This window comes from Pseudorasbora parva, chromosome 22 (assembly GCF_024679245.1).
Source record: "Pseudorasbora parva isolate DD20220531a chromosome 22, ASM2467924v1, whole genome shotgun sequence".
Classification (NCBI taxonomy): domain Eukaryota; kingdom Metazoa; phylum Chordata; class Actinopteri; order Cypriniformes; family Gobionidae; genus Pseudorasbora; species Pseudorasbora parva.
Window position 1 is genome coordinate 29,311,797 of NC_090193.1, and position 27,335 is coordinate 29,339,131.

At 37.7% G+C, this 27,335-nt stretch overlaps 1 protein-coding gene across 1 annotated transcript; it reads left to right on the forward strand.

Annotated features, from left to right (window-relative positions):
- Positions 1–1,679: 1,679 nt before the first annotated feature.
- grpr (gastrin-releasing peptide receptor) lies at positions 1,680–7,251 on the forward strand. The gene is made up of 3 exons (XM_067431646.1): positions 1,680–2,174; positions 4,971–5,322; positions 6,556–7,251. Exons 1-3 carry the CDS (start codon positions 1,774–1,776, stop codon positions 6,937–6,939), a joined length of 1,137 nt encoding a protein of 378 aa, XP_067287747.1. The 5' UTR covers positions 1,680–1,773; the 3' UTR covers positions 6,940–7,251.
- The last annotated feature ends 20,084 nt before the right edge of the window (positions 7,252–27,335 follow it).

Here is a 27,335-nt window from a genome sequence, read left to right on the forward strand (position 1 = left end):
AGAGGGGTATGCTATTTGAGGATCAGTTTAAAAAAAAAGTTTTTGTTTGTTTTTGACTAAAAATGTTTGATTTGGTGCACTGGTTTTGATATAAACTACAAAATATATATGCCTGTTTATTTTATCCTAACTATGAACATATGGTTAGCATTGTATTATTTGCATCTTTTCCTGCTGTCTGCTACACCAGAACAGATCTGTGACCCATCGGCTGGCACTTTCTTTTCCATATCAAGCCGTTTTAAGCATTTTCTTGCAAGTCCCAGAATTCTTTATTGTTTGTGGGTGTCAACACACAACATATACTGGTCATGGTTGTACAAACTAGCCAAATCAATTCACATGTTGCTGTCGATTTTGATTGCTTTGCTTATACCTTCACATAGATATCACACGTGTCATAATGGTTTCAATAACGGACTCTGGGACAGAGCAGTCTGCAAGATTGTGATAAACGGTGGCAAATAGGCACTTCAATGGTAGTCATAAACGTGTGGCGTTGTGTAAGTATCAACATCTATACCACATATTTCGGTACTTCGAATGTTACTGAACTTCAACATGCAAAGGGCAAGTTATCAGGATCGCACCAGCCAACCTTTTCAGAACCTTCAAAAGAACATATTTTTTTAATTGAAGTGCTTATGGGTTTTGCCAGCTAAGTATGCTATGGTATCAGAGGAGGAGAGCAAGCGTAGCAGGGAAGCGCATGTGGCATTTTGATTGTAAAGCATGTTTCAGATTGAAAGTGAGGCCGATCATTTTACCGGAAAAATAAAGGGAAGGTGTGGGAGGTCTGGGAGCTGGGGAGCCTGGTAGATGGATTTTTAGAAATGCCTTTTGTGTGTCATTCCCTTTCTTTGTGCAACGCGAGATTATCTCACCAACACAATGAGGGCTCACTCTGTGCCCTATTCAATCACACTGGGTGAAGATAAGCTAGGGCATTTCTGTTATCACTAGACATACTTACATTCATTCTCCCAGCTGCATGACCCATACATACGCTATACACCGATCAGGCATAACATTATGACCGATTATCTCTTCATCACGGCACCTGTTAGTGGGTGAGATATATTAGGCAGCAAGTGAACATTTTGTCCTCAATGTTTGAAAAATAAAAAATTAGCAAGCGTAAGGATTTGAGCGAGTTTGACAAGGGTCAAACACACACACGTTGTGTTTTTGTGAAATGTGGGGACTTTCCATAAGCGTAATGCATTTTGCACTCAACAAACTGTACATTCTATCCCCCATACATTCCCCCTGCCCTAAACCTACTCATCACAGGAAACCAGGAAACATTAAGCATTTTTACATTAGCATTACATTAACATAATTTTTTTTCTCCATTTACATTGCAGGGCTGTTATATATATATATATATATATATATATATATATATATATATATATATATATATATATATATATATATATATATAGCCTAGTCTAGTTTATTTATTAGATGTATGGCATTTGTGCATCTTTTTTAGCTAAATGTCAAAGACCATTGTCTGTGCTGTCTAGGTAGCTCACTGATTTATAGAGACAGGTTTTATGGCTAAACAAAATGTAGTTTTCCAACACATGAGAGCGCAGGCGCGTCAATTTGGCATATAGAAGCCAAACCTCACATGGACTCTCCATTTGCGCACAGGATGTGCAGGAGAGGAATATTACCGGACCACAGTATACCGTATTTTTGGCAATATGCGTCTATATTGGACACTTATTAAGTTTCAGACTGCGCATGAACTGATTTGATAACATGTCTGAGGCAACATTAACTCCGACACCCGATGTAAAGTTTCTGGGTGACTCTCCGGAGCGCAACAACACCAGCACCGCTCCGGAGCATCCACACTTTCATTCAGGCATTATTATCGCCACCGTGTACGCGCTCCTCATTACTGTTGGACTTGTGGGTAATGTGACGCTCATTAGGACGTTTTGCATCGTAAAATCTATGCGAAATGTCCCCAATCTGTTCATGTCGAGCCTCGCCCTCGGAGACGTGTTGTTGCTGGTCACCTGCGCGCCCGTGGATGCCAGCAAGTTTCTGGCGGATGAGTGGCTCTTTGGACGGATGGGCTGTAAACTCATCCCGTTCATCCAACTGACATCGGTCGGAGTGTCAGTGTTCACGCTCACAGCACTGGCAGCGGACAGGTAAATACATCTATATACATTCTTTATTAGCCTTAGTTCAGAAAGCAAAACAATACTATTTTAGGTAAACGTCTTTTAATATCATTCATTACAATCACCGCAATGTAATGAAGCAAGCTCCATTATTACGAAATAAGTCATTAAACAGGCTATTCCTCATTAACACTAAATGTTCTGATTAGGCTGAGTTCAGCTAAAGTGGGAAATCATGCAAAAAATGTGTAATTAAGTTTCTCAATTTATTGCCTTTTTAAATATGAAAGTCATTAATGATTACCTACAAAGTCTTTATCAATCATTATGTATGTGATCAATCTTGACAATGGTCTTCTTAAATATAAGCTTCTATTAAAAACAGCTAAAAAAAAATAAGGTTATTGTTTTTTTAAATAATTATTAAACTATTGGCCAGTTACATCAAATGTATATGTGTACTGTTGCAAAAATCGTATTTTATTTTTTGTGAGGTTCTGTTTGAACTACAGGTTCTGGTCCACCGTGAGTGTGAGACTGACCTGACATATGTTGATCATCATGCTGTTAGGGTTGATAGACCAGTAACTAACCATCTAATGTTCCATCACGACCTAAAGATATGACATGCTTTTTCAAGTAGGGCATAGACTCATTCTGTCATTTTCATAGAAGAAAAATATAATGCAACAGGTAACTGAAAATCACTGTGCCACTTTTGCCGATGATCTGTCACTTGTCAAAACACTTCAGGTGAAAAGCAATGTCCGTTTTGTTATGTCATTATCAGAAAATGTTTTAATGTAATTTGTACGGGTAGGAGCCTAAAAAAAAAAAAAAAAAAAAAAAAAAAAAAAAGCTGAGATGCTGCAAAAACACAAAATGTTGCCTAAATAACAATGTAAAAAAAGAAAACCTTCACTTTAGAAATTCAGAACTGATTCTATTCTATTCTATTCTATTCTATTCTATTCTATTCTATTCTATTCTATTCTATTCTATTCTATTCTGATGATGTATGTAAACATCTGTACTTGTATCCCATGTACACAAGGCTCCAATTTTATGGCTGTTTGTTCTCTTGAGGAAATGTGTGATAGTAGCAGGTGAACGGAAATGAAAAATAACATGCTTAATGATGGAGAAAAAACAACTGCTTCCTCTGCCTGTTAGTGTTGACAGTAAAGCACTCAAGAGTAACGAGTGCACTTCCAGAGCAATGGATCAAATGAGGGACGCGCTCTCGAGTTAAATGAGAAACACTTGATAATGTGGTGATGTGATTAATTTTTTTTTAATTTTTTATAAAATCAATGTCAATCAGTATTAAGAATGATTCATTAGCAATTTCTAAAGTTATTTAAAGACTTAAAATAAGGTGCTTAGCATTTCACAAAGAGTCAGACGTTTATCGGTGAGGCTTGACTTCCATTAGGGGTTTGTGAGGCACTATTCTTTGTAAAGCTGCTTTGGAACAAACAGCATGCATGTTGTGAAATGCAATAAATGCATCTCCATTTAAAACAAGGAAAAGGAAAAATGACTAAGCACCCAGGCTGTTCTATGATCTGTGTGGTGGGAATCTGATTAACACTGGAGGGGTGGTTTTGTATTGAGGTGAGCAGCAATGGCAGATGGAACTCATAGGTGGGAGGATCTTTTCCTGTGGTCTGGATACTGATGTGCTTCAAATCAAATAGATAGATACTTTTCCGGAATAGTCAATTCTGATCCTATCCATCACCATTCAGTGGTCTGATATTTTCAAATAGAGTGCAGCTGCACGTCCACTTCTTCAGATTTTACCTTGATTCTGGAGGTATTCTTTCCACTGTTAGAAGAAAAAAAAATGGCCATGTGTAAGGATTTGAGCAAGTTTGACAAGGGCCAAATTGTGATGGCTAGATGACTGTGTCAGTGCAGTGCATCTCTGAAACTGCAGCTCTTGTGGAGTGTTCCCGGTCTGCAGTGGTCAGTATCTATCAAAAGTGGTTCAAGGAAGGAACAAGGGTGTACAGGCGAAAGGGTCTTGGGTGGCCAAGGCTCATTGATGCACATGCAAAGACTGGCCCGTGTTTTTTTTCCGATCAAACAGACGAGCTACTGTAGCTCAAATTGCTCAAGAAGTTAATGCTGGTTCTGATGAAAAGGTGTCAGAATAAACAGTTTGTTGCATATGGGGCTGCATAGCCGCAGACCAGTCAGGGTGCTCATGCTGACTCCGTCCACCACGGAAAACACCAACAGTGGGCACGTGAGCATCAGAACTGGACCACAGATCAATGGAAGAAAGTGGCCTGGTCTGATGAATCCCATTTTCTTTCACATCACATGGATGGCCGGGTGCATGTGCGTTGCTTACCGGGTGAACACATGGCACCAGGATGCACTATGGGCAAAAAATGGTTCAAGAATGGTTTGAGGAGCACTATAACGAGGCGAGATGTTGATTTGGCCTGCAAATTCCACAAATCTCAATCTATTCGAGCATCTGTGGGATGTGCTGAACAAACAAATCTGATCCATGGAGACCCAATCTCGCAACTAACAAAACTTAAAGGATTTGCTGCTAACATCTTAGGTTACATACTGAAGTGAACTCTGAGACGCAGCAATTCATAGAGATAAAACTGCGGTCCGCAGACTTCAGTAGCATGAGAGTCCCCTTGATTTATCACACCGAGTTAATTAGTCACATCCTCTCAGCCAAATAGTCCGATTATTTTTGATTTGTGTTTGTTCTTAATTAAAACGCTGTTCTTAAGGTTAGAGTCTTAATTAAAATGTCTCCTTCTGTTCCTGGGGTCTTTTTCTGTCTCTTAGATACAAGGCCATTGTCAAGCCAATGGATATCAAGGCATCTAAAGCTTCGCTGAAGGTCTGCCTGAGGGCTGCGTCGATCTGGCTGCTCTCCATGGTCCTGGCCATTCCTGAGGCGGTGTTCTCCGATCTCCACACCTTCCACATCCCAGGAACCAATGAGACTTTTAAAGCGTGCGCCCCGTACCCTCACGCTGGAGACCTGCACCCTAAAATCCATTCCATGGCCTCCTTCCTCATTCTGTATATCATTCCTCTCTTCATTATTTCTGTGTACTACATCTTCATTGCCAGGAGTCTAATTGAGAGTACGATTAACATGCCTGTGGAAGGAAATGCGCACATTCGCAGGCAGGTGAGTACAATGATCAAGTGCTTCAGCAGTTAGATTAACAGCTTAATGGTTTAATCAGTTGTGTGAATACTGATTTCTTTCTAAATGTATTAACCAAAGTCTAAATTTTAGTTGACATTAAAAATACATAATGCTTTGTCCACAGGTTATGCTCCAACTTTTTATAGCAGTTTTTATTATATTTTTTCCGTTTGTCACGTTTTCTGATTTATACAAAATATCCTTGCATGTATTTAATCTAATGTATTTTTGGCACACTGTAAAAAAATTGTGTTGGTTTTTGTTGGTTTAACTTAAAAAAGTAAGTAACCTGGTTGCCTTAAAATTTTGAGTTTGTTGAAATTAAAAATTTGAGTTGATACAATGAAGGAAATTTGTTTAATAAATAGAAACTCAAAATGTTTTTGTATCTGAACCACATAAAAAATTGATAAATCATGAAAATGGCACTATTTGGCATGTTTCACTGCGTCATCAGAAATAAAACACACACAATTACCCAATATGCTTACAAAATCTTTTAATAATATTTTAATAAAGGTTGTCGAATCTCAAAAAATGTTCATTGTATTAACTCAAAATTTCAATTTCAATGAAATCAAAATTTTAAGGCAACCAGGTAACTTTTTTTCAAAAACATTTTTTTACAGTGCAGGTATAATTATTAATGTTATATTTTTGAATTTTTACTTATATTGAGTAGTTATACAATATTTATAACATTTCCATTGCTGAGTTTGAAAATACCAGAGGTAATGCAAATAGGGCATTAGTACAGTGAGTGCACCTCCGTGTATAATTGTTTGAAAGGTGATTCAGTAGCTATTTTTGAAAGGTATTCACATTACAAGATGAGACTGGAAGTGCCTGCTCTGCTGTTCCTTTGTTATGTGAATAATACAGTCTGTATGCATTTGAGATCCATATATAGAAAATAAAATGTACCTTTATCAAAATGCTGCTTTTATTGTTCTTTGTCTTTGAAAGCACTTGCCTGAGAGTAGTTATTTAGTGTCACCAAATGCAATTGGGAAAAAAAAGTTTTCAAATAGTTTCCATTGGTCGAGAAAACAATTAGTTCTACCCCAAATCATGCCATTGGTTGAGCCGATGTTGCTGTACCAGCCAGGTCAGAAAGTTAAAACATCTATTTTTGGTTGAAAATGTTGTTTTTTAATCTGTGATAATCTGTGATTCTTTCTTGTACGTGATATTTCCCTCTCTGCTTCCTAGATTGAGTCACGGATGCGGCTTGCCAAGACTGTGCTGGTGTTCGTGGGTCTTTTTGCCATCTGCTGGCTCCCCAACCATGTGATTTACCTCTACCGGTCCTACCACTACACAGAAGTGGACACTTCAATGGCCCATTTCATCTTCAGCGTGGGCGCACGTATCCTTGCTTTTACCAACTCTTGTGTAAATCCCTTTGCTCTCTACCTGCTCAGCAAATCCTTTAGGAAGCAGTTCAACAAACAGCTTTGCTGCTGCTGCCCGTCCATCTATCTGCGTTCACAAAGCGCTAGGCGTAACAACACACGACTGAGTTCACTCAAAAGTACCCAGAACCACTCTGTAGCCAGCTTCAGCCTTGTCAATGGCAACGCTGTCTGCCATTAGAGCTAAACAGGCAATATTTAACTTCTCCTTCAAAGTTATATTATAGGAAAAATTCACCCAAAGAAGATGTACACCTTCTTCAAAATTTTCCTTTTGCATTAAACAAATAAAAAATAACATAGTTTGGTGAACACATAATGACAAGAGTGAACAATTCTTTTTAAAACCATTGAAATATACATTTTTGTCAGAAATTGAGAAGTTAGGTGTCTGTTGGTTATTGTTGGATAAGCTTTTGATGTCTAATTGGAATTTGATCTTTTTATTGAATGAAAACAGAATCAAAATAAGGACAATGAAATACTTTATAGATGTCTGCAGTCAATGTTGTCTGTTAGTTATTAAGTTTTTTATATATATATATATATATATATATATATATATATATATATATATATATATATATTATATATATATATATACAGTGTAAAAAAATGTTGGTTTAACTTAAAAAAGTAAGTAAACTGGTTGCCTTAAAATTTTGAGTTTATTGAAATAAAAAATTTGAGTTGACACAATGAAGGAAATTTGTTTAATAAATAGAAACTCAGAATATTATTGTATCTGAACCACATAAAAAAAATATATAAATCAGGAAAATAGCACAATTTGGCATGTTTCACTGCGTCATTAAAAATAAAACACACAATTACCCAATGTGCTTACAAAATCTTTTAATAATATTTTAATAAAGGTTGTCGAATCTCAAAAAATGTTCATTGTATTCACTCAAATTTTTAATTTCAATGAACTCAAAAATTTAAGGTAACCAGGTAACTTATTTTTGAAATATTTTTTTACAGTGTAGTAATTGTATTCGTTTGTCTGTAAAAAAAAAAAAGTGCCTGTAGTTTTTGTAGTTGTTTTTGCAAAAACAACACTAAAAAGTTCAAAAAATTTAAAAATGCAAAACTGAGAGAAGTAATTTTCTTGCGTATGTCTTGCAATTATGTAACTATAATGCACTTCTATAAGGCATTAGACACTTCAGTGAGAGAAAACAATAAGTGAGAGAAACTGTAACTGAACAGAAACGATGGTGTCTAGACACTTTTTAAAACAAAAAAAGCACCAAAATATTCAAGGCAATGCAAGGTAAAATATTCATGCACAATTCAACTAGTGCATGTTCACAGAAAACCAACACAAAAAAAATCCAGAGGAACACAAAAACAACTTTTCGTTTTCACACTGGTGTAGAGCAGAAGCAGCACAGAAGGTGTTCGCATGTAGCGTGAAATCAATATGTGTTGTTTGTCAGTCAATGCTGCCTTGTCGTAATTATAGTAAATTTAGCTCTGTATGCTTTCAAATCACTCTCACGGTACTTTGAGGTCATACACTATACTTCACAGTCGAACACATTAAATCTGCAGTGGTCGGGTGGTCATAGCTCTCAGCTCATGAAGGCTTTTTATTGTTGTTCATGGTCATTACTGTATTTATAACATGGCATGAACTTGTGTACTGCAAAAACATGCTTTTATTTATGATGTGCAGCAAACTCTGCTGTGATTCTATGTTCCCAGAGCACACATTTTATATATGCATATAACATTTTTATATGAACTTGATATTCTTGTTAACCCACAGGAGCAGTATAGGCCTATTTTGACCAAGAAAGCACTGTGGCTTTAATCAAGCGTGAGTGGCGCAGCAAAAATAGACTTGAGCTGATACGACCGGCGCTTCTGCTCAGCTCTGTTAACATGGGCGCTAAATAAAAATGCACTGCTTATGCTCTGCATTGACATACAGTGTGAAACAGGCTTTAGGGTACGTTTACATCACAATGATGTAGGCTACTAATAATGTAAAGCTTGTGTTTACCGTGCACAGACAGCAACATTGTCAAAATGATCCCCAAATCACTTCCATAAATCACTTAGTAAAGAAACACTACGGCGCCTATAGACTGAACACATAATAGGCTACACGTGCATGACATCGCAGTTTACACAAACATGAACTTTGAATCCCATTTTCAAAAGAATATCCAACACCTCCTGGCAGTTTACTATTTTACATTAATTGTTAGTAACTAATTCCAATGAATTAGTTTCTCATTTATGTCTTCGTATGATATCCTGCTTATGCCCCACTGGCGATTAAAGGGATAGTTCACTCAAAAATGAAAATTAGTCCATGATTTACTCCCCCTCAAGTCATCCTAGGTGTATATGACATTCTTCTTTCAGTCGAATAAAAGCGGAATTATATTAAAAAGTCCTGGCTAATCCAAGCTTTATAATGGCAGGGATTGCTGCTCTGTTTTTAAAGTCCATAAAAATGCATTTGACCATCAAATAACGTGCTCCACACGGCTCCGGGAGGTTAATAAAGGTCTTCTGAAGCAAACCGATGCGTTTGTGTAAGAAAAATATCCATATTTAAACTTTTTAAATTAAAGTTCTCTTCTGTGGAGTATTGAAAGTGCCTTCTCGGAGTTCAAGATGCGTACGCAACGTCTGACCGGCGTACCTGGTAGCGTAACCCTTTGAACTGCAGAGGCACTTTCAACACTTTTTCCATAAACTGAAAGGAAGGCGATCGGCCGAAACGTTACTGTACAAAATTTTAAATATGGATATTTTTTTACACAAATGCATCAATTCACTTCTAAAGGCATTTATAAACTGACCCGAGCCGTGTGGAGCACATTATTTGATTTATACCTGCTGCCATTATAAAGCTCCGATTAGCCAGGAATTTTTTTAAGGGGTACTTCAGTGCTGGGAAGATGAATCTGTATTTAAACTGGGTCATCAATGTAGTAGAAATGTGAAATTATTTTTGAATTCGGTGCTTTCTCTTTATTTTTGTCTCATGGGGATGAAAGACTACAATTCCCAGAATGCTTCGCTGCCCTGTGAGGCCATTCCTAAAGCCACCAACTTGATTAATGTAACTGAGTTGGAGAAGACACTACAATTAAAAACTGAATGTGTCTGTTCAATATAATGAGTGAGCCACCGCGCGAGTATCAAAGGACTGAGCACTAACTGCAGGAGTCAAATAAATGAGCTCTCGTGATGAGAGCTGAGGTAATCGCGACTACACTCGCGGCATACATTCACAACGCGAGTTCAGTCTGGCGCTTTTCAGTTCATGCCTTTGCAAGCTTAACTTCCATAGAAATTAATTTGAGAAGTTAAAACACTTACATTGCTCACCATAGCTCCGTTTAATTGAGTGCCTGTAGCTGAGCTGAGCTCTGAGTGTGATCTCCATCCCCCATGCGCGGGTTCAAAACTTGCGGAAATGGCTCCCTCTGCTGGCTGTAGTCTTTAGCCTTTGGCTAAACATTCCTCCTATGCAAATATCGTCAGTTTGCATCATAGGAGGAATTTTTCCAGAAATAAAATGCATAAATGTCTTGTCTCAGGGAGATATGAGGGGGGAAAGCACAATCATTTGAATATACTCCAGGGTTTCTACTGATACAAAGCCATATGCTAATTGCTGAAGTAACGCTTTAATGTAACTCAACGCTTAATCATCTGAGAGAAGAATGTCATATACACCTAGGATGACTTGAGGGTGAGTAAATCATAGGCTAATTTTCCTTTTTGGGCGAACTATCCCTTTAAGGAGGTTTAGGGGTTTACCTTCATAACCCCCAATTAAAAATAATTGTGGCGTATAGGTCTACATTCCACAACACTGTACACGCGTACTACTGACACACACTCTCATGTGATAGTGTTGACCGAAATATGTGACAGAGAACAGTTTCGCTAGACAGTCAAACTTGCACAGTCCATAGCCATACACCTGCAGGCCTCTGGAGAGGCAAACCCATTTTAATGTGAAGGAATGAACAAATTTGATGTAATATACTCAATGTGTATTTATTTTGTTTTATTTGAAATATATGGATAGACATATAGATCTTTTTTCATGGTCACAGTTCTGATGAGGTAACATGGACTGTGATTATTCTAAATATTAATATTCTTCTTTGGTTTTATGTTTACAGAGTTAACATTGAGTTTGGAGAAAACAATTCATTGTTCTCAAATGTGAACAAAATAGTCAGTGTCCTTGTCTGCTTTACAAGTAAATGTCATTTTAAAAGAGTTGCATCGATCATTGACTGATGCTCTGCTGTATTATTTAGACTCATTGTGCACAAGGTGAATCCTGGCAGGAATGGGCTGGGGTTGCTGAAGGACACATGCTTTTGTGGTGCCTTTAGGGAGTAATTCTTTATATTTTCTAGATACAGAAACTATTTCCTTCATTACAGTTTTGTGGGCTTAATCCTTCATAATGCCTTTTTGATTGTATTTTCTTTTTAACAAAGGGACACTACAAGATGAAAAGAAAACGTTTTGACCTGTAATGAAGTTAATGTGGATGCAATCATGTTGTTGTAGACTTTGTGATCTTGTTTCACATGGAAAAACTCAAGTGTATTTGACTTTGTGAATAAAATGGTGTGTTTACCCAGAAAAATGGTTTGATAGTATGTGATTGTCCCTTTTTAGAAAACTTAGTGTGTATAAACAAGAAAAAGGCAGTCATCTTCCAATAATGGATGAATGCTTCCTGAGTGGTGAAGTTACAACATCTACCAACAGGGACAAACTGCTCCATACTTAAAGGGATAGTTCACTTTGAAATTATGTTTTGATATGTTTTAGCTTACCTCATGGGCATCCGAGATGTAGTAGTATTTGTTTCCCCAGTAGTTTCAATTTTGATCATTTTAGGTCAAACCATTCTTGTCTGTGCCTCACATAATGCAGGTCTATGGTCACCACCTCAAAGAGCATACACAAAGAAGTCCAAATTAAACAATCCCCAATCGTAAGTACACACTGATGGCCTAAGACACGAAACGAGCGGTTTGTGTGAGAAAACGAACAGTATTTATGTGGTTTTTACCTCTTGTACACCACTACGTCCGACTGATCCGAGGACGCGCGTGCGTTTCCTGTTGTGACATTCGCGCGTTCTGACTTTAGTTTGCGCAAGCGCGGAAAGCGCAGGAAGTTTTACTAAAGAAGAAGGGAAGAAGAAGAAGCGCCGGAAGTGGATCTCTCGCGCGTGTACGTCTCTCATTGTTTACACAAAACAGAGATTATCGGTGAAACGGCTAATAGAAATGGTACTAATTTGAGGTTATCCTGGATGTTTAAACCGACGTAAAAGAAAACAATTACGTATGCTTACGCAAACTCATTCGGGAGTGGTGAGTTTTCACAAATTCCCAATTTATGAGCGTGCTCTATTGGATTTATGGTTGATTGCTCTTCGGCTAGATATCAACACACCCATAAACGTACTAAAGTTGTGGAGGGTCTGCAGCGATCATTTTTCCCCTGATGATTTTACAAAGCAAGGAGTGGATCGCATATATACTGGCATCCTCAGCTGTGCCTATGGTGTTTTCTCATCCAACGGAGGTATATGAACGTCTTTGTATGTGTTATTTCTATTTGTAAAGCTGGCATTACATGAATGAGCAATAAAATGTAGTTTTGATGTAAGTTAGTAAAACCATTTTTCGAGGGGCGTTACTTGCATTTCTATAACTACTTCTTCTTTATATGGTCACCATATATTTGGTAAGAATAGTTTTACATGAGAGAGATATCTAGTCCTTGCTTTGTAAAATCATCAGGGGAAAAATGATCACCGCAGACCCTGCACAACTTTAGTACATTTATGTACCTTGATATCCGGCCGAAGAGGAATCAACCCTAACTCCAAGAGAGCATGCTCATAAATTGGGAATTTGTGAAAACTCACCACTCCCGGATGAGTTCGCGTAAGCATATGTAATTGTTTTCTTTTACGTCGGTTTAAACATCCAGGCTAACCTCAAATTAGTACCATTTCTATTAGCCGTTTCACCGATAATCTCTGTTTTGTGTAAACAATGAGAGACGTACACGCGCAAGAGAGCCACTTCCTGCAATTCTTCTTCTTCCCTTCTTCTTTAGGAAAACTTCCGGCGCTTTCCACGCTTGCGCAAACTAAAGTCAGAATGCGCGAATGTCACAACAGGAAACGCACGCGCGTCCTCGGATCAGTCGGACGTAGTGGTGTACAAGAGGTAAAAACCACATAAATACTGTTCGTTTTCTCACACAAACCGCTCGTTTCGTGTCTTAGGCCATCAGTGTGTACTTACAATGGGGGATTGTTTAATTTGGACTTCTCTGTGTATGCTCTTTGAGGTGGTGACCATAGACCTGCATTATGTGAGGCACAGACAAGAACGGTTTGACCTAAAATGATCAAAATTGAAACTACTGGCGAAACAAATACTCCTACATCTCGGATGCCCATGAGGTAAGCTAAAACATATCAAAATTTTATTTCAAAGTGAACTATCCCTTTAACTTTGACCTCTTGGATGAGACGGACAATCAGTGCATACTTATTAATCTGATTGATGATGAGAAAGATAAAAGCAATAGCATTTAAGATGTACTCTTGACTTAGTATAGCTTCTATTGCTGTGTTTTGCAAGCTGAAGGTTGAAGTCTGTGTGTGACTCAAGCATGCACAGCAAGAGATGGTTATAAGATTATATCATACTCTCTAATTTGCTAATCATAGCAGGGAAGAAATCTTTTATGTATTTTCTCACCAAGTTCAAATTTGGATATAAAATAGAGAACATATCAGAGATAAACTGCCTCCTTAGAGACATTTTACAGAGCCATATCTGTCCCTTAGGAAGGATCAGATCATGTAAAAATAGATGTATGGGAGGAAGAAGTGGTGTGGAGGTCAGTCAGGCCTTTTAAGAATGGTTGTACTGGAAAATATCAGTTGTTTTCCCACTGTTTCATGCTTTGCTGCCATAATCAATCTGTTGTTAAATGATTTTCCATTTGGCAGCATGTTAAAGAATGAATCTGTTTTCTTCACTCAACCCATTACTGTTTTAGTTTAGTTTATGTCTGAGTTTACTAAAACTAAAGGTCATTGAAATAAAATAATGTTAACTGAAATAAAAACATTATTTCATTTTAATTTAGTTTAACTATAGACATGTAAATCTGCCGCTGCAACAATTATTTTTATGATGAATAGATACTTTCTAGATAACAGATAATATCTTTGACTTTTTGTTGATTGTAACATTTCCTCATTTTGTGTCATTTCTGCAGCACCAAACAATTGTAAAAATAATAATTTTCAACACACTCCCCCTTCATGCCATTGGTTGGGCAGGCAGATCAGCCCACCCCCAAACTTATTCTATTGGTTGAGCCAGAGTCTGTGTTTCAGGTTAAAGGGTTTGATTATGTTTTTAGTGGTCACTTTTAGTGTTTATACATGCAGCAAGTGAGTTTTTATTGTTATAATGCAAAGTGTGATTAGCAGGAATAATGATGATTAAACCAGAGTGGTAGTATTTATTCAGAATGATACTGTGTTGGTTCTGCTGGTTAGTAAACAAGTGAAAATTGCAGTCATACCTAAAAGCGCTATGTGCTGTTGAATAACTTGGCATTTAACATTTTCCCTTATGTAGGTTTTGACTTGTCACTTTGACTTTGCATCAGTAAGTGCTTTGTGCGTGCGTGCGTGTGTGTGTGTACTGTATATGTAGGAATGTATGTGGATATAGGGGTATAGATATGTGTTGGTGTATGTATATACAAATGTGTACATGCGTGTGTATGTATATGTGTGTATGTGTAGGTGTAAGTTATTTAAAGGAAAGTAAGAATTAAAGGGGTAGGAGTATATAAGTTTTACTTCTTCCTATGCTTTTTGTACATGAGATAGAAGCATGTTTTTACAGGAAAGTAAGATACTTTGCTGTGTTTTTTATGTTATTATTCTATTCTTCTATTTTTCATCTTTACTATTTCTTTTTTAAATGTTTGAACATTGTTGTATTTTTATTATTCTCTTGTGTTCGAAAATAAATAAATAATAAATTATTACGTTTATAGAGAGTCCCCACAAAGATAGTAACATAAGTAAATCAGTAAACAAGACGTGTGTGTGTGTGTGTGTGTGTGTGTGTGTGTGTGTGTGTGTGTGTGTGTTTTAGACTGAATTTGCACCTTCAAGTCCTTAATTTCCTCTAAAGGTCAAACATGACGAGGTTGGATTATTGTCAAGTGCTAAATGGCTGACTTGGAATCATATTGATCTGGCTCAATATGCAGCCTTCATATGTCCCCCACTGCTGCAGAGAACAGGTCAAATAAAACATTTGATCTTGTATTACAATTTTTCATGCATCACAGATGTCCACTTTGCACTTAGTTAACATTGTGGTGCTATATGAGTTTATTAAATCACATTGTGCGTTTAAAAGTACAAGGACTTGAATATTACATACATCATATATCACACACACACACACACACACACACACACACACACACACACACACACACACACACACACACACACACACACACACACACACACACACACATATATGTTTTATATAATGTGTATAATTTAATATGACTGAATTAAACTGACTATACCATCTGGAATGTTAAATGTGGGTCTATTTTTGTTCTGTAATGGATAATATCTTTCCATCACTCTCCTCTGAGCAATGGGCTGTTCACTTCCTGTAAATACCTCATCATCAATCATCAGGCCATTGTGGGAAATTTATCAAAGCAGTTTGGCAAGCACTGCATCAACAACATCCATGACTGGATGGCGTAGCATTTGCTGTGCATGTATGACTCTATAGAAACATATGTACAGATATTAGGTGTTTCAGAAAATGTCCCTCTGCCTACACAACTGTGTTGGGTCATGTTTTACGAGGCTTCAGATCATTCTCATGATCATTCTGTTGCTTTGGTAATCTGTCAATTTTCTTAGCTAGAACCTTGCGAAAACAAGCTATAGCCTTTGATCTTTCATCAGATATTTTACAAGCTTCTGTCCTCTGATGCTATCACTTTAATTGGGTAAAACCACTGAAAACATTTCCTGAGGAACATGCCAGATTTGTGGACTGTACATAAAGTTTTGCTTAAGAAACAAAATGTGCCTTTATAGAGCCATGTCACACAGAAAGCAAATAATTAAAAAAAAAATTTTTAAACAGAGATAAAATACATATTCTCCTAAAAAAAATTAATTAAATTATTTATTTATTTTATTTTCTGCATTCAGCTGTAACATAACATCATACAAGGGATGCATTCAGTTTATCAAAAATGAAAAATGACAATAAAGACATTTCTGTCATGAAGGAGTATTTGGCATTGGTAATGGATAATATTAAAAATATGTCTGTTTTTGGCAGACTAGATCTACTACGCTGCCTCTATTTATTATTGCTGCTGATGACATTCTATATTGTGAATATAGTCTCAAGAAAAATGTTAAAGATTGATTTAAAAGATGTTATCAGTCTCCACTGAGTATATACAATGGACTCAGGGGAGAGTGATAAAAAGAAAGAATCAATAAATTATGAATCATTTACTGCCATTGTGTGAATAATCTGTATTCATGTGTTCCATAAAAAGTAACAGTAATCTGATAATGAGCATTTTAAAGTAGTGCTGAATTGAGAAATCAACTTTCTCTTGAGCCTTTGATATATAAAATGTCATTGTGATATAAGAATATCCTGTAAGATTCAGAGCTAAAAAAAATCCTTGTTAGTCAAAGAAAAGCTTTTATTGACACCAGACCCGGAAAACGAGAGATCTCAAAAATATATCTATCAATGACTTAATAAGAATACAGAAATGCCGCCTCAACAGATAAATATGTATGCCTGTTTCTTATAGCCATGCCCAACGACTCATGGAGCTAAAGGGATCATGCAATCGGGCAATAAATATGCCGAAGATTGCTCAATATTGCGCTGTGCCTGGTTGTGGAAGAACACAGTCCCTGCATAAGCTTCCTTCGGATTATAATATTTGGAATGAGTGGTTGAATTTTCTTTTTTATGAAGTTCCAGCTCACGTGGGGAAGACATTGCATGTTTGTTTCCTTCATTTCTGTGGATTCGTTTGTAAACAAGATACAGGTCGAGACTGGATTTTCAGACATATTGAGATTAAAACATTGCTGTGCCTTCTATATTGGATCCGACAGGAATGGTGCAACACACTTATGAGAGTAAAACATGATTTTTTTTCTATGTGATAGTATATTGCATTGTGTATGTGTCTAACAGAACATACCTTAGCATGCTGTCACAGGCTGAGAATCCTTTATTTGTTGGTTCATTGCGATTCGGGATCAGACTCAGACTTGTTATGGGCCAGGGCTCACAAAGCCCAATGTCCCGGGATTATGTGTTTTCCAGACGGGCTACCAAAACGCAAGCCTGTTGACAGGCTGGTGAATCTTAAATAGTGAAATAATATTATTTTCTTCATCTGCATTGTTCACTCTCTTGACTTGACTAAATGCGAAATTATTATTATATAAAAAAATTAAAACTGTTGTTTTTAATCATGATTCCTCGTGATTAATTACAGGAAAAAAATAGATTTATTTTATTTACATTTTTTTATATCGATTGACAGTAGTCTAATACTATTTTTATTTCAATACTTAAGGTAAAATGTTATCTGCCAATCACAGTATGAAACGATTTGTACGGTCAGGTGACCGGGAGGGGACATACACTTGTGGGAATGTCATATGTCATGGCCACGAGATATTAATTTGCTTCTTCTTATTTTAAAAATACATACAATTAATGTATAGCCCCATTCATTTCTGGTAATTCCAAGTTGCTATGGTCACATAGATTGTTTATGCATATAACTCATGGCCCTGAGAAGTAGATGCCACGACATGATGCCGTTACCTCGACAAAATGATCTCGTGGCCACGACTTAGTATCACGTTAATATGCCGTTCCCACAAGTTTACTGTGACCATGACAAAACTAACTGAACCAAACATGTCCCCTCACCGTAAATTCACAGGGAATGAAGTTCAGTAACTGCAATAACAAAAAAACACTATACTGCCGTTTCCACATCATTTAGTCAGACACAACAAATGTTTTACGCAAACCAAATGAGCTCATTAGAATATCTTAATGATCATGAATTAAACATGATTGTATCGATTTCATATTTTTGCTTGCTTTTCATCAGTCTGGGAAATTCCTGCAATATCCAAACAATGAAATAATGACTATACATGACTATAGTGAGGAGGAGTTTATTACAAATGGAAAATGTTTAAAACAGTTGCTAACTGTCATGGGACTGGGCGTCCCAACAAAGTCATGCAAAGTAAGACCATTCTCAGAGAAATCAATGAACTCAAGAGCTGAATCTAGGAATCTACATCCAATTTCTTCTTATTTTCCCAACAGAGCTGTTCTTTTGTAGAATGAAAGGTGATATCCCGTTGACATTATATGACATTTTCTTTCTTTAGATTTGACCATGCTTGACCTGAATAAAAATCATTTATTTGTGGGACAGTGACATCAGCCAAACAAAAAACATATCTCTGAAAAGGTCTGTGAAGTGAAATGGATTAAATGTAGAAGTGTCAGAATGAAACAGCTGGAAAATAGAGCCGAGTACAGAGCCACAGAGGACTGAACACTTGCCAGAGAATTTGATTTTAAATGACTCTTTCCTTTCTGAATGACTGGCAGCTCTGTATACATGGTTGTTGTGTCTCGACAGTATGTCATCTGAAATAAAATGCTTGACCATGTTTTCAATCAGAAAGTCTTCAAAAAATGACAGAAATCTGATGGGGGTGGGTGTAAAAAAGAAATCAACAACAAACTGTTCACTCCTTTGTGTGTAGGTACTTGATTGAACGGAGATACAAAACGAGAAGCACTATTATTTCTTGGAGAAAAAAACATGCACATATTTAATAGGGTTCACCCAAATATTTGAAATTCAGTCATCATTTACTCACACTGCATGTCACTGCAAATAAACCATTAATTAAATTAAAATAATTATTTCCAGCACATGCATGTGGCAGTACATAAAATAGCCCAGACAACCTTTAAAACATATAACCACTATATGTATCGCAAGTGCAGTTTGTTGTGAACAAACATAAAAGGCCAAGAACTTTTACATGTATTTCTTGAAAATCATAAAAGCACAAAAATACGTTTCTCTGTATTTATTGTCGGATTCTGAGAAAAAACCCTGCAATTACACTCTCCCCATGAAAATATACATTTCACATCCGTTGATTGCTATTACAACCGTACTACTAGAAAGGCACTGTGCATAATACCAACATCTATGCAACTGAAGGCATTCTGATGCATTTTGTCCTGAATTGCTCTTGCGAGTGAGGAATAACATAATACAAAAATAGCACGTAATTGACTGCAGTCCACCTACTGGAGTGCATTATAGGTGCAGAGTCTAACCAATATGTGATAATCATATAGTAAACAAAAGAAAAAATTGACATAATATAATTTCCTTGTTGCTTTTTCTAATTAAGACAGTTAATTAATTTGATTAAAAAAACTAATTACATATATTTCTGCAAATATGATTGACCAACCATTAGACTACCGTTTTTGTTTGACAACAATTAGGCCTACAGAACATCATGAATCTAATAAAAGCTTTAGACTCGGTTTCATGGACAGCCAGGATTAGGCTTTAGTTTAACTTTTATAACAATGGCTTAGATGTGGTGTGCATTTTGAGACAAAACAATGACACTGACATATTTTAAGATATCCTCCTGGGAACCAATAGATTTTGTCCTCTGAAGTTGACATTATACTTTAGTGAATTTCTCTGACAGCATACGTGACCGTTTTTTTTTTTTTTTTTTTTTCACAATGACAACTCTCCTTGGACTTTAAATGAAATCAAATTTAACACCCTTATGGAAATATGATAACATTTTGTAATTATTATTCAAATCTGACTAATATTTTAATTGTTTATCATAAATCAAAATCTTAAGAAAATGTTATGTGGTATCAATTCAAATGGCTTTCTGTTACAGAACAGTAGCCTGACAAGCCAGACCCTCATCAAAATGTTTGGTCTGGAAACTCACCATAGACAGGGCTCAATCCGAGGGGCGGGATAAACGGTTGTCTTTCAAACTCCCTCTGCACGCGATAGGATAGCGCTACAACCAACCAGAGCAACGAAAGTGAAAGAGAGCTTGTTGAAAGATTAAACATTCGCCGTATCCGGTCGGCAAAACTCCGAACGCATCTTCTCTTTTTAAGAATGACTTCAGTGCCGTTCTTTGTTCTTTTCTCAGAGAAAAGCTTAACTTGTCTTCCAGAGTCGCGGTCAAAGCTGATTCGAAAGACCGCCGTTCGCCAGTTTTTGTGTTTTAGCACACAAACGCAACTCGCGGTCGTCATTATGGCCCCGCCCACCAACTCTATACACGATGTGATTGGCCCGGCAAGAGTTAGGCGAAAACAGCTCAGAAGTGTATTGAGAGTTGCTAGACGACACTCGCGGGCAGATTAGATTCACTGCCGCTAGGGTGCGTCTAGATTTCTAGGCGAACAGAACAGGGCATTGATTTCATAAATGTCCACTGTAGAGACACTGGGACTTCAATCATGTTTATCAGGCATTTTGGAGACACAAGATGTGAATTGGGAAAGAAATTTCATATCAATATTTTTATAAAATATTAGATATTATTATCAAAATCTTCCCAGAACACATTCATATGCAAATTCCATTTTATTTATTTAGTTTTAATTGAGTCCTGGTATTCAAAGAGGACATTACATAACATATGAATAAAACATAACTTTTCAAAAATGTTAATTTCCTTCTTTCTTTTTTTTTCTTTCTTTTTCTTATGCTCTCTAAACAATGTAATGACACACACACACACAAACACACACACACAAAAAACTAAAAAAAAATTTTTTTTTTTTTTCTGGTTCTCAGGAGGAACATCAAAGTAGTCCATATGTGACATCAGTTAGTTAATTAAAATCTCTTGAAGCATCCAAAAATCACAAAAACTATTACTTTATTTAGCATTGTCTTCTCTTCCGCGTTTGTTTTCAATCCTCAAATAAAGATTCAAACGGTCATGAATAAGTGGATTGATTCATGATTCGGATGTCAAACTGCCAAACTGCTAAAATCACGAGACATTGGCGATCCAAATCATGAATCAATGCGCTGATTCATATTTAATATACACAGGTTTTGTGGCTCGGATAAGGTCAAGTTCTGGTTAATTTATTTATTTTTGCTCTTGGCTGGTATGTGGCATTGCTTTGGCTTGCTTGTGGCCCAGATCTGGCCAACAGGAGAGGTCCACCAAAGTGCCATCATTCCACACCGCATGATGGACAGATCATCCTTCCTACACAATGTTTCTATCTGTCCAATGTCAGCCGCTTTCTTTGTAGAGACAAAGGCGAATGCCATGCAAATAGCATGAGCATCAAACACTAGCCAAGAAAATAGGGAAAACATAGGCTCAAGAAGTTGGAAAAATGGATCCTGCAGTAATTACCTTAATCATTTTTACATGTTAAACCAGCAGTATAATTGCAAAAAGGTGTTTTTTTCACAGCCTTGAATAGAAGAAAGGTCCTTGGAAACAAAGACCCTTGAAATGGCATATGTGAAACAGACTTGTATGTTGTTTATATGGAAACTTCAATGATTCAATTGGGTCAGCAGATAGATAACAACCTGTTTGTTTTTATCTACAATTTTTCTGGAACATACTCTGCTAGCCTTTGAAAGTATTAGGCATATTATGGTAGGTTGTTGGCATGAAATTGTAAACCTACTAATAAAGATCTGCATGTGATCACAGCATGATATTATATAAGACAAGGCTTCTTTTTAATAAAGAACAAAAAATACAAAGTTCAAACACTGTGTAGTTCATGGTATTAACAGCATAGCTAATATAAACCTTCTTAATCCGGAGAGATTTCAAACATGCACACTAAAATGAAAGTTTAAGAAAGCAGATACGATCCACCTTATCTGTGCTACTATATTGCATTTCATAAACACTGGAAAATTCAGATGTAATGAAATTTCTTTCAACTCATGCCAACAGCACAACATGAGGTACATCAAAATGTATCTGTCTGCATGTGTACTTTTTATTAAAAGAATCTGCTATTGGTGTATATGTTCTTGAAAAGGAGATTAGAAATAAATGAAGGCCAGTGGAAAAAAACAAAACATTTCTTTGTGTAGATTTCTTCTGCAAGGGTATTAAAAAGCTACTAAAAATTAAACAGTCATGATAATGTCACCAATCAGTAACTCTGCAATCCATTTTTTTTTTTCCCTAAATGTAAAAGTACATTTGTTTGTTGTCTTTTATAATTTGATGAAAACACATTACGTGTCTCCTTGTACATTTTTGAACTCCCCTCCGGGGCTAGTAAGAAAATGAGATCAGAGCCAGACAGAAATATCTAAACAAGATCAAAGCTTATTATAAGTCATAATCATATAACTGAGAAAGTACACAGAGTTCAGACAAGTTCACTATGATGTAGGAACGCAGACATAAACAGCCAAGAGGCGCTCTCATTTTCCAATGTTTCATATTTCATTGAGCCTTGCACTTCTGTGCCCTGGAACCCTTTCATAGCTATGGGTCACACGCCGCCCGTTCGTACGCCGACAAGCAGTGTTTAGTTGAGACAGGCTGACCTGAATAAGTGTCTGTGGCTCTTCCATGAATATGTTGGAGAATGTTGCGTGGATATGCCGGCTCTGGAGCTTCAAATCTGTGAGATGAAATCGAATCTCTACGGGAAGCATGATCTCAAAGACCATCAGAAAAAAGGAGGTCAGTCTGCTGTCAAAACGGTGTTGTATCATAAAACTGTGTTCGCAATACACTTCTCTAACAGAAAGTAGCAAATAGCCAAAATTAATCAGCTCTTTTGACAGTTTGAGCATAAATGGATGATTAAATGGATGATTATTTTTGATTAAAAACAATAGCATTTACTGCAACCGATTCAATCCAGTTGTAACAAATAAACCTGATTATACTTAAACGGAAAACACACTAGCAAAAAACAACAGTTTATTATCAGTTAATTTGGCTTAATTTGTCCTATTGTCTTGTCTGATTTTCATCTTTCAAAATAATTTGTTCAAGCTAAAAAGTTCATTTACAGTTATGTATCAATGTCTAAGAAAGGATCAGTTTTGAAAGAGAAATTTATTTTAAAAATTATTTTAAAAATCCCCATATCTTACATATTTGTACTAATCATTCAGAAGTTCTCAATGAACTCGTGTAATGTAAAACATTGGATAATTTCAGTCTGACCTTTAGAGTTTGTGCGGCTCATGCATTATTTTATAAATCTGCTTATGAATGATGGTGGAGTTCAAAACTTTGTTGAACTTTATCCTAAAGGCTCAGCGAAAAGAAATCGCCAGAGATAGGGTGGAAAATGATGATAAACTAAATTATGCACAATACTTAACTAATTATGAGGAGACCTCAGGGAAAATTGAAATCATAAAAAAAGTTTTATATGACCCCTTTGAAGTGGCTTTGAAGATATACTCCAGATACACTAAGGTTAATTCACACTGTCAGTCCAAAGATGATTTGTGTATCCGATTGGAATCTGATCTAAAGTCATTGACTGTAAACACTGCATTGCGCTCTTTCATCAGAATGTCTGCATTTGTTTCTATGGAAAGGTGTTGAGCTAGGTATATGGCGAAAACAACAACCACAACATGGAGGATATTACAATATTTGATCTTATTTACAGTATAAAAATAGTTGGGAATGAGATGCATTTCACTCAAAATATGAGCAAAAAGTTAGAATTACCCATATTTATTGTATAACCATTAAATCATTATTTATGTTAATTTGCTCTATAAAATCTACTGTGTTTTTAGACATTTTGGGGGTCTTTTTGTGTGTGTGTGTGTGAGGGGGGGATATATTCACATGCATCATTAAAGTCAGAATTTACCATGAATGTGCCATGGGTAAAAGTTGCTTCTCGACCAATTTTAAAGTTCGGTTCAACTGTCGCTAGGGGGCAAAACGCAACGATCGTATGAATGTCGGATATAGTGGAAAGGCAGCTGAACAAAAGACACAGCTCTGGTTTATGCAGTGAATTTTGGCATGTTTCCTATAATAACCTCTGAAGTTTCTGAGAAAGTTACATAAACCATGCAAAATCTCATCAGAGCGTTCAGAGAGATTTCCATAAATAAATTTGAATAGTTTTTCAAACCACATGAATCTAGATTGAAATAGATTTGTAAAAAAAACAACAACATTTCATATGACTTTTTTTTTGGCCGTTCACACTTGCTAAATCTGATCAATTTTAAATCAGATATGCACAAAAATCGAATTTGGAATTACAGCTTGAATGCAGCCTAGTGCCTGGGAAACACTAGACGATTTTAAAGATTTTAAAGCTGTGGGAGACCACAAACATAAGGTCAGTTTCAACAGATTTTTAGAATTATAATCCTCCGAATACAAACACTAGAAGATTTATCCAGACCGCAAGACCACACACCCGTCAGTAGAAGCAGGCAACATCCAGTCGGTGAAGCTTGCTCACTCTCATTGGCTATCGTGGGTATCACGTCAGAGGAAGCCTGATCAAGAGTCATAAATATCAAACGATTTGGGATCGTGTGGGCTCCTACGCAATCAGGAGAAGTAAAATAATTACAAGCTCACCACACAGTTGAGGACTTTTTGGACAAAAAGTCGTTTGTGAAAAGCCTTGAATCGGCACACCAGTTGTGCAGTCATAGATCAGGGGTTCTCAACTCTAGCCCTTGATGTCCACTTCTGTTACTCCAACCCTAACCAAGCACACCTGAACAAGCTAATCAAGGTATTAAGGATTAGAAAGTTATCAGGTGAGCAGGAGAGTTTGATCAAGATTAAAGTCAAACCTAAGCAGGACCGATGCAGGAAGAGGGACAAAGTTGAGAACCCCTTATTTAGATCATGCTTGACCTGCACTGTGGCCTGAAATATGTCTTGAATATTAATTTGTCAACACTGGGGAGTCAGCAGATACACAAGCAGAGATCAAATGTGAGAATTTCTCATCATTGCTTAAGGGGCATATTGATGGATGTTTCCAAGTGGTCAGATGAATAGAATGATTCACAACACTTAAGTGAAGAGATGAACAGAACAAATGGCTGAGTGGAGTGATGCATGAGTGCAGGATTTTTCTTACGTTTAAAGATGTGACGTGGGTGGACTGTGCATTTGCCGCAAAGTGATCTGTAAAGGTCAAGATTTTTTGGACAACTCCCAGGCATTTAACACTCCAGGGGGCAACGACTGAGTGACCTTCAACAGTAATGGACAGAGAGCATGTGGGAAAGCCTGAGCTTGAGGGGATGAATAGGAGTCAAAATGTCAGGAGTGACATAATAAAGAGTTGTCTTTATTTTGGAATATATGAGGGAAGTTTTAAGAGCAAAAATACTGGAGGTTTTGTTCCACCATTTATCACAACCACATGTCACAGCCCTCTATTAGAATATATATTTATACAAATTGTCGGGTCGTTTTGTGAATCGATTCACTTAAATCAAGCATTTGAATGATCTGAGAAACTAAAAACATATCAGACATTTCAATGCTTCATTTGCACGATTCTGTGTAAATATTTTAAGAGAGTGTGTTAATATTTGTTTGCGTCAGTCTGAAGCTGCTTGTAACGGTTTGGTTCTGGACAAGAAGTGCACAATGACGAAATGACTGAAATAGCTTTTAATCATAAACACAGGAGATTTAGGTGAAGGGCAACCAAAAACTAGCACAGAGGCCTTTAATGAACAAACGAGATAATTAATGAGCACCAGTGGAAATTAACAGGTGGAGCCAGATGTTGGACCAGAGACCAACCAGGACGAGGCCCCAGGGCAGAGTCAACGGTGGGAGGAGCCATGGAGGAGTCGACTTGGTAGACGACACCCTGGGGACAACCAACGGAGATGCAGCCACTGATGGAGACCCAGATTGAGCCGATGAACCAATGAGCCCATGTGATGCTGAAGGTCCTGGAGGCCGAGGTGGAACTGCAGCGACGAGCGCCCGAGGTGGAACCGGGAAACCAGAGGGCAGAGGCTGAACCAATGGGACGGAGGACAAAGGTGAGGGGAAGGCGAAGCCAGATGAAGCCGAAGGTGCAGGCAGGTCGACGACTGACCAAAGCAGAGCCAGAGGAGCGAGGGAGCCCAGAGAAACCGTATGGCTGAAAGTTTCCAGTGGAGCTGAGGGAGGGAGGAGCCAGGGTGGAGCCGATGTGTCACCAGGCCGAGGTTGAGAGATGGGCACAGAGGCGAAGACAAAGATCCTCTGTGCTGAGTGGAGCTGGTGGCCTGATGACACTATGGAGGTTATTCCTCCCAATGTGAGATGCAGAGGGGCTGAAGGACAGCAGCAGAGGTGGAGCTGAGGAATTCAATATCATCCAACTGCGGCCACAAAAGGGCGTTATCATGCTGGTGGGGGTTACTGTTTGCGCAGACTGGACTTCTTCTTCTTCTAGCTAAACATACATACCACTTTCAAAAGCCAAGTGGCGCGTTATTTGTACGCATTTTGAGCTATCCGCGTGTTTGTCTACGCCGTGTGATTCCGCTTGGAAGTACATAATTATATATTTTTTGAAAATGTAAAAATGCAGTGTGCCTTGAGAAACTCATCGCGATTGGTCGATGAGACTCTACCAGGAACGCTCAATAGGCATTCTTGTTTCATGGCGGGAACGCCCAAGCTGCAGCTGGACCCTTCTTGAGGAATTGGCTGACGGAGGTGGGAAAGGGAGGCTTGACATGTATTCTGGAGATGCAGGAGAGACAGGAAACACAGGAGCAACAGGAGGCACTGGAGATTCAGAGAATACTGGAGATACAGGGGGACTGGTTGTAACTTCTCCAAAAAAAGTCAATAAGATCCACCTCAAAAATGTCCTTCAGTTCTTTGTAATTACCAACACAACACAATCTTATCCACCACGGTGGGGTTGTGGGATGGGCACTCCTCCCAGCCCTCAAGCTCAATGAGCACTCTGCGACATTGGTGTTGTCAGCTCACACACCTGGACAGAGTCAAGTTGTGGGATGGGCTCCGGGGCGATGGTTCTTTTCTGACCTCTTCCTCGGTTCGGGCTCGTCCAATCGCAGGTCTCCACACTCTGCAGTGATCAAATCCCCCATAGGGTCGCTCAATGGTGGTGCATGGCTGGTCTCTGGTGAAGTTGGAGTGGGACTGGTGAGTTTATCCCCAGCAAGGCTGATGGTGAGAGGGGAATCTCAGCTCACCAGCACCCAATCTCAGCAAAATCCCCTCGAGGACCCACACCGGGCAGGAGTGCCTTTGTCTCCACGTTGAGGCGTGTTTGGAAGAAAACACTCAGTGAACGGTCGGGAAGTTGGTGAGGCACGGCAGATCGATGAACACGCGTTGTG

Bases quoted from the DNA above. Each gene is read 5' to 3' on its own strand.
- grpr (XM_067431646.1), top strand. From the start codon at position 1,774: ATGTCTGAGGCAACATTAACTCCGACACCCGATGTAAAGTTTCTGGGT. The intron at 2,175-4,970 runs GTAAATACATCT...TCTGTCTCTTAG, and splicing joins ACAGCACTGGCAGCGGACAG to ATACAAGGCCATTGTCAAGC. The intron at 5,323-6,555 runs GTGAGTACAATG...TCTGCTTCCTAG, and splicing joins ATGCGCACATTCGCAGGCAG to ATTGAGTCACGGATGCGGCT.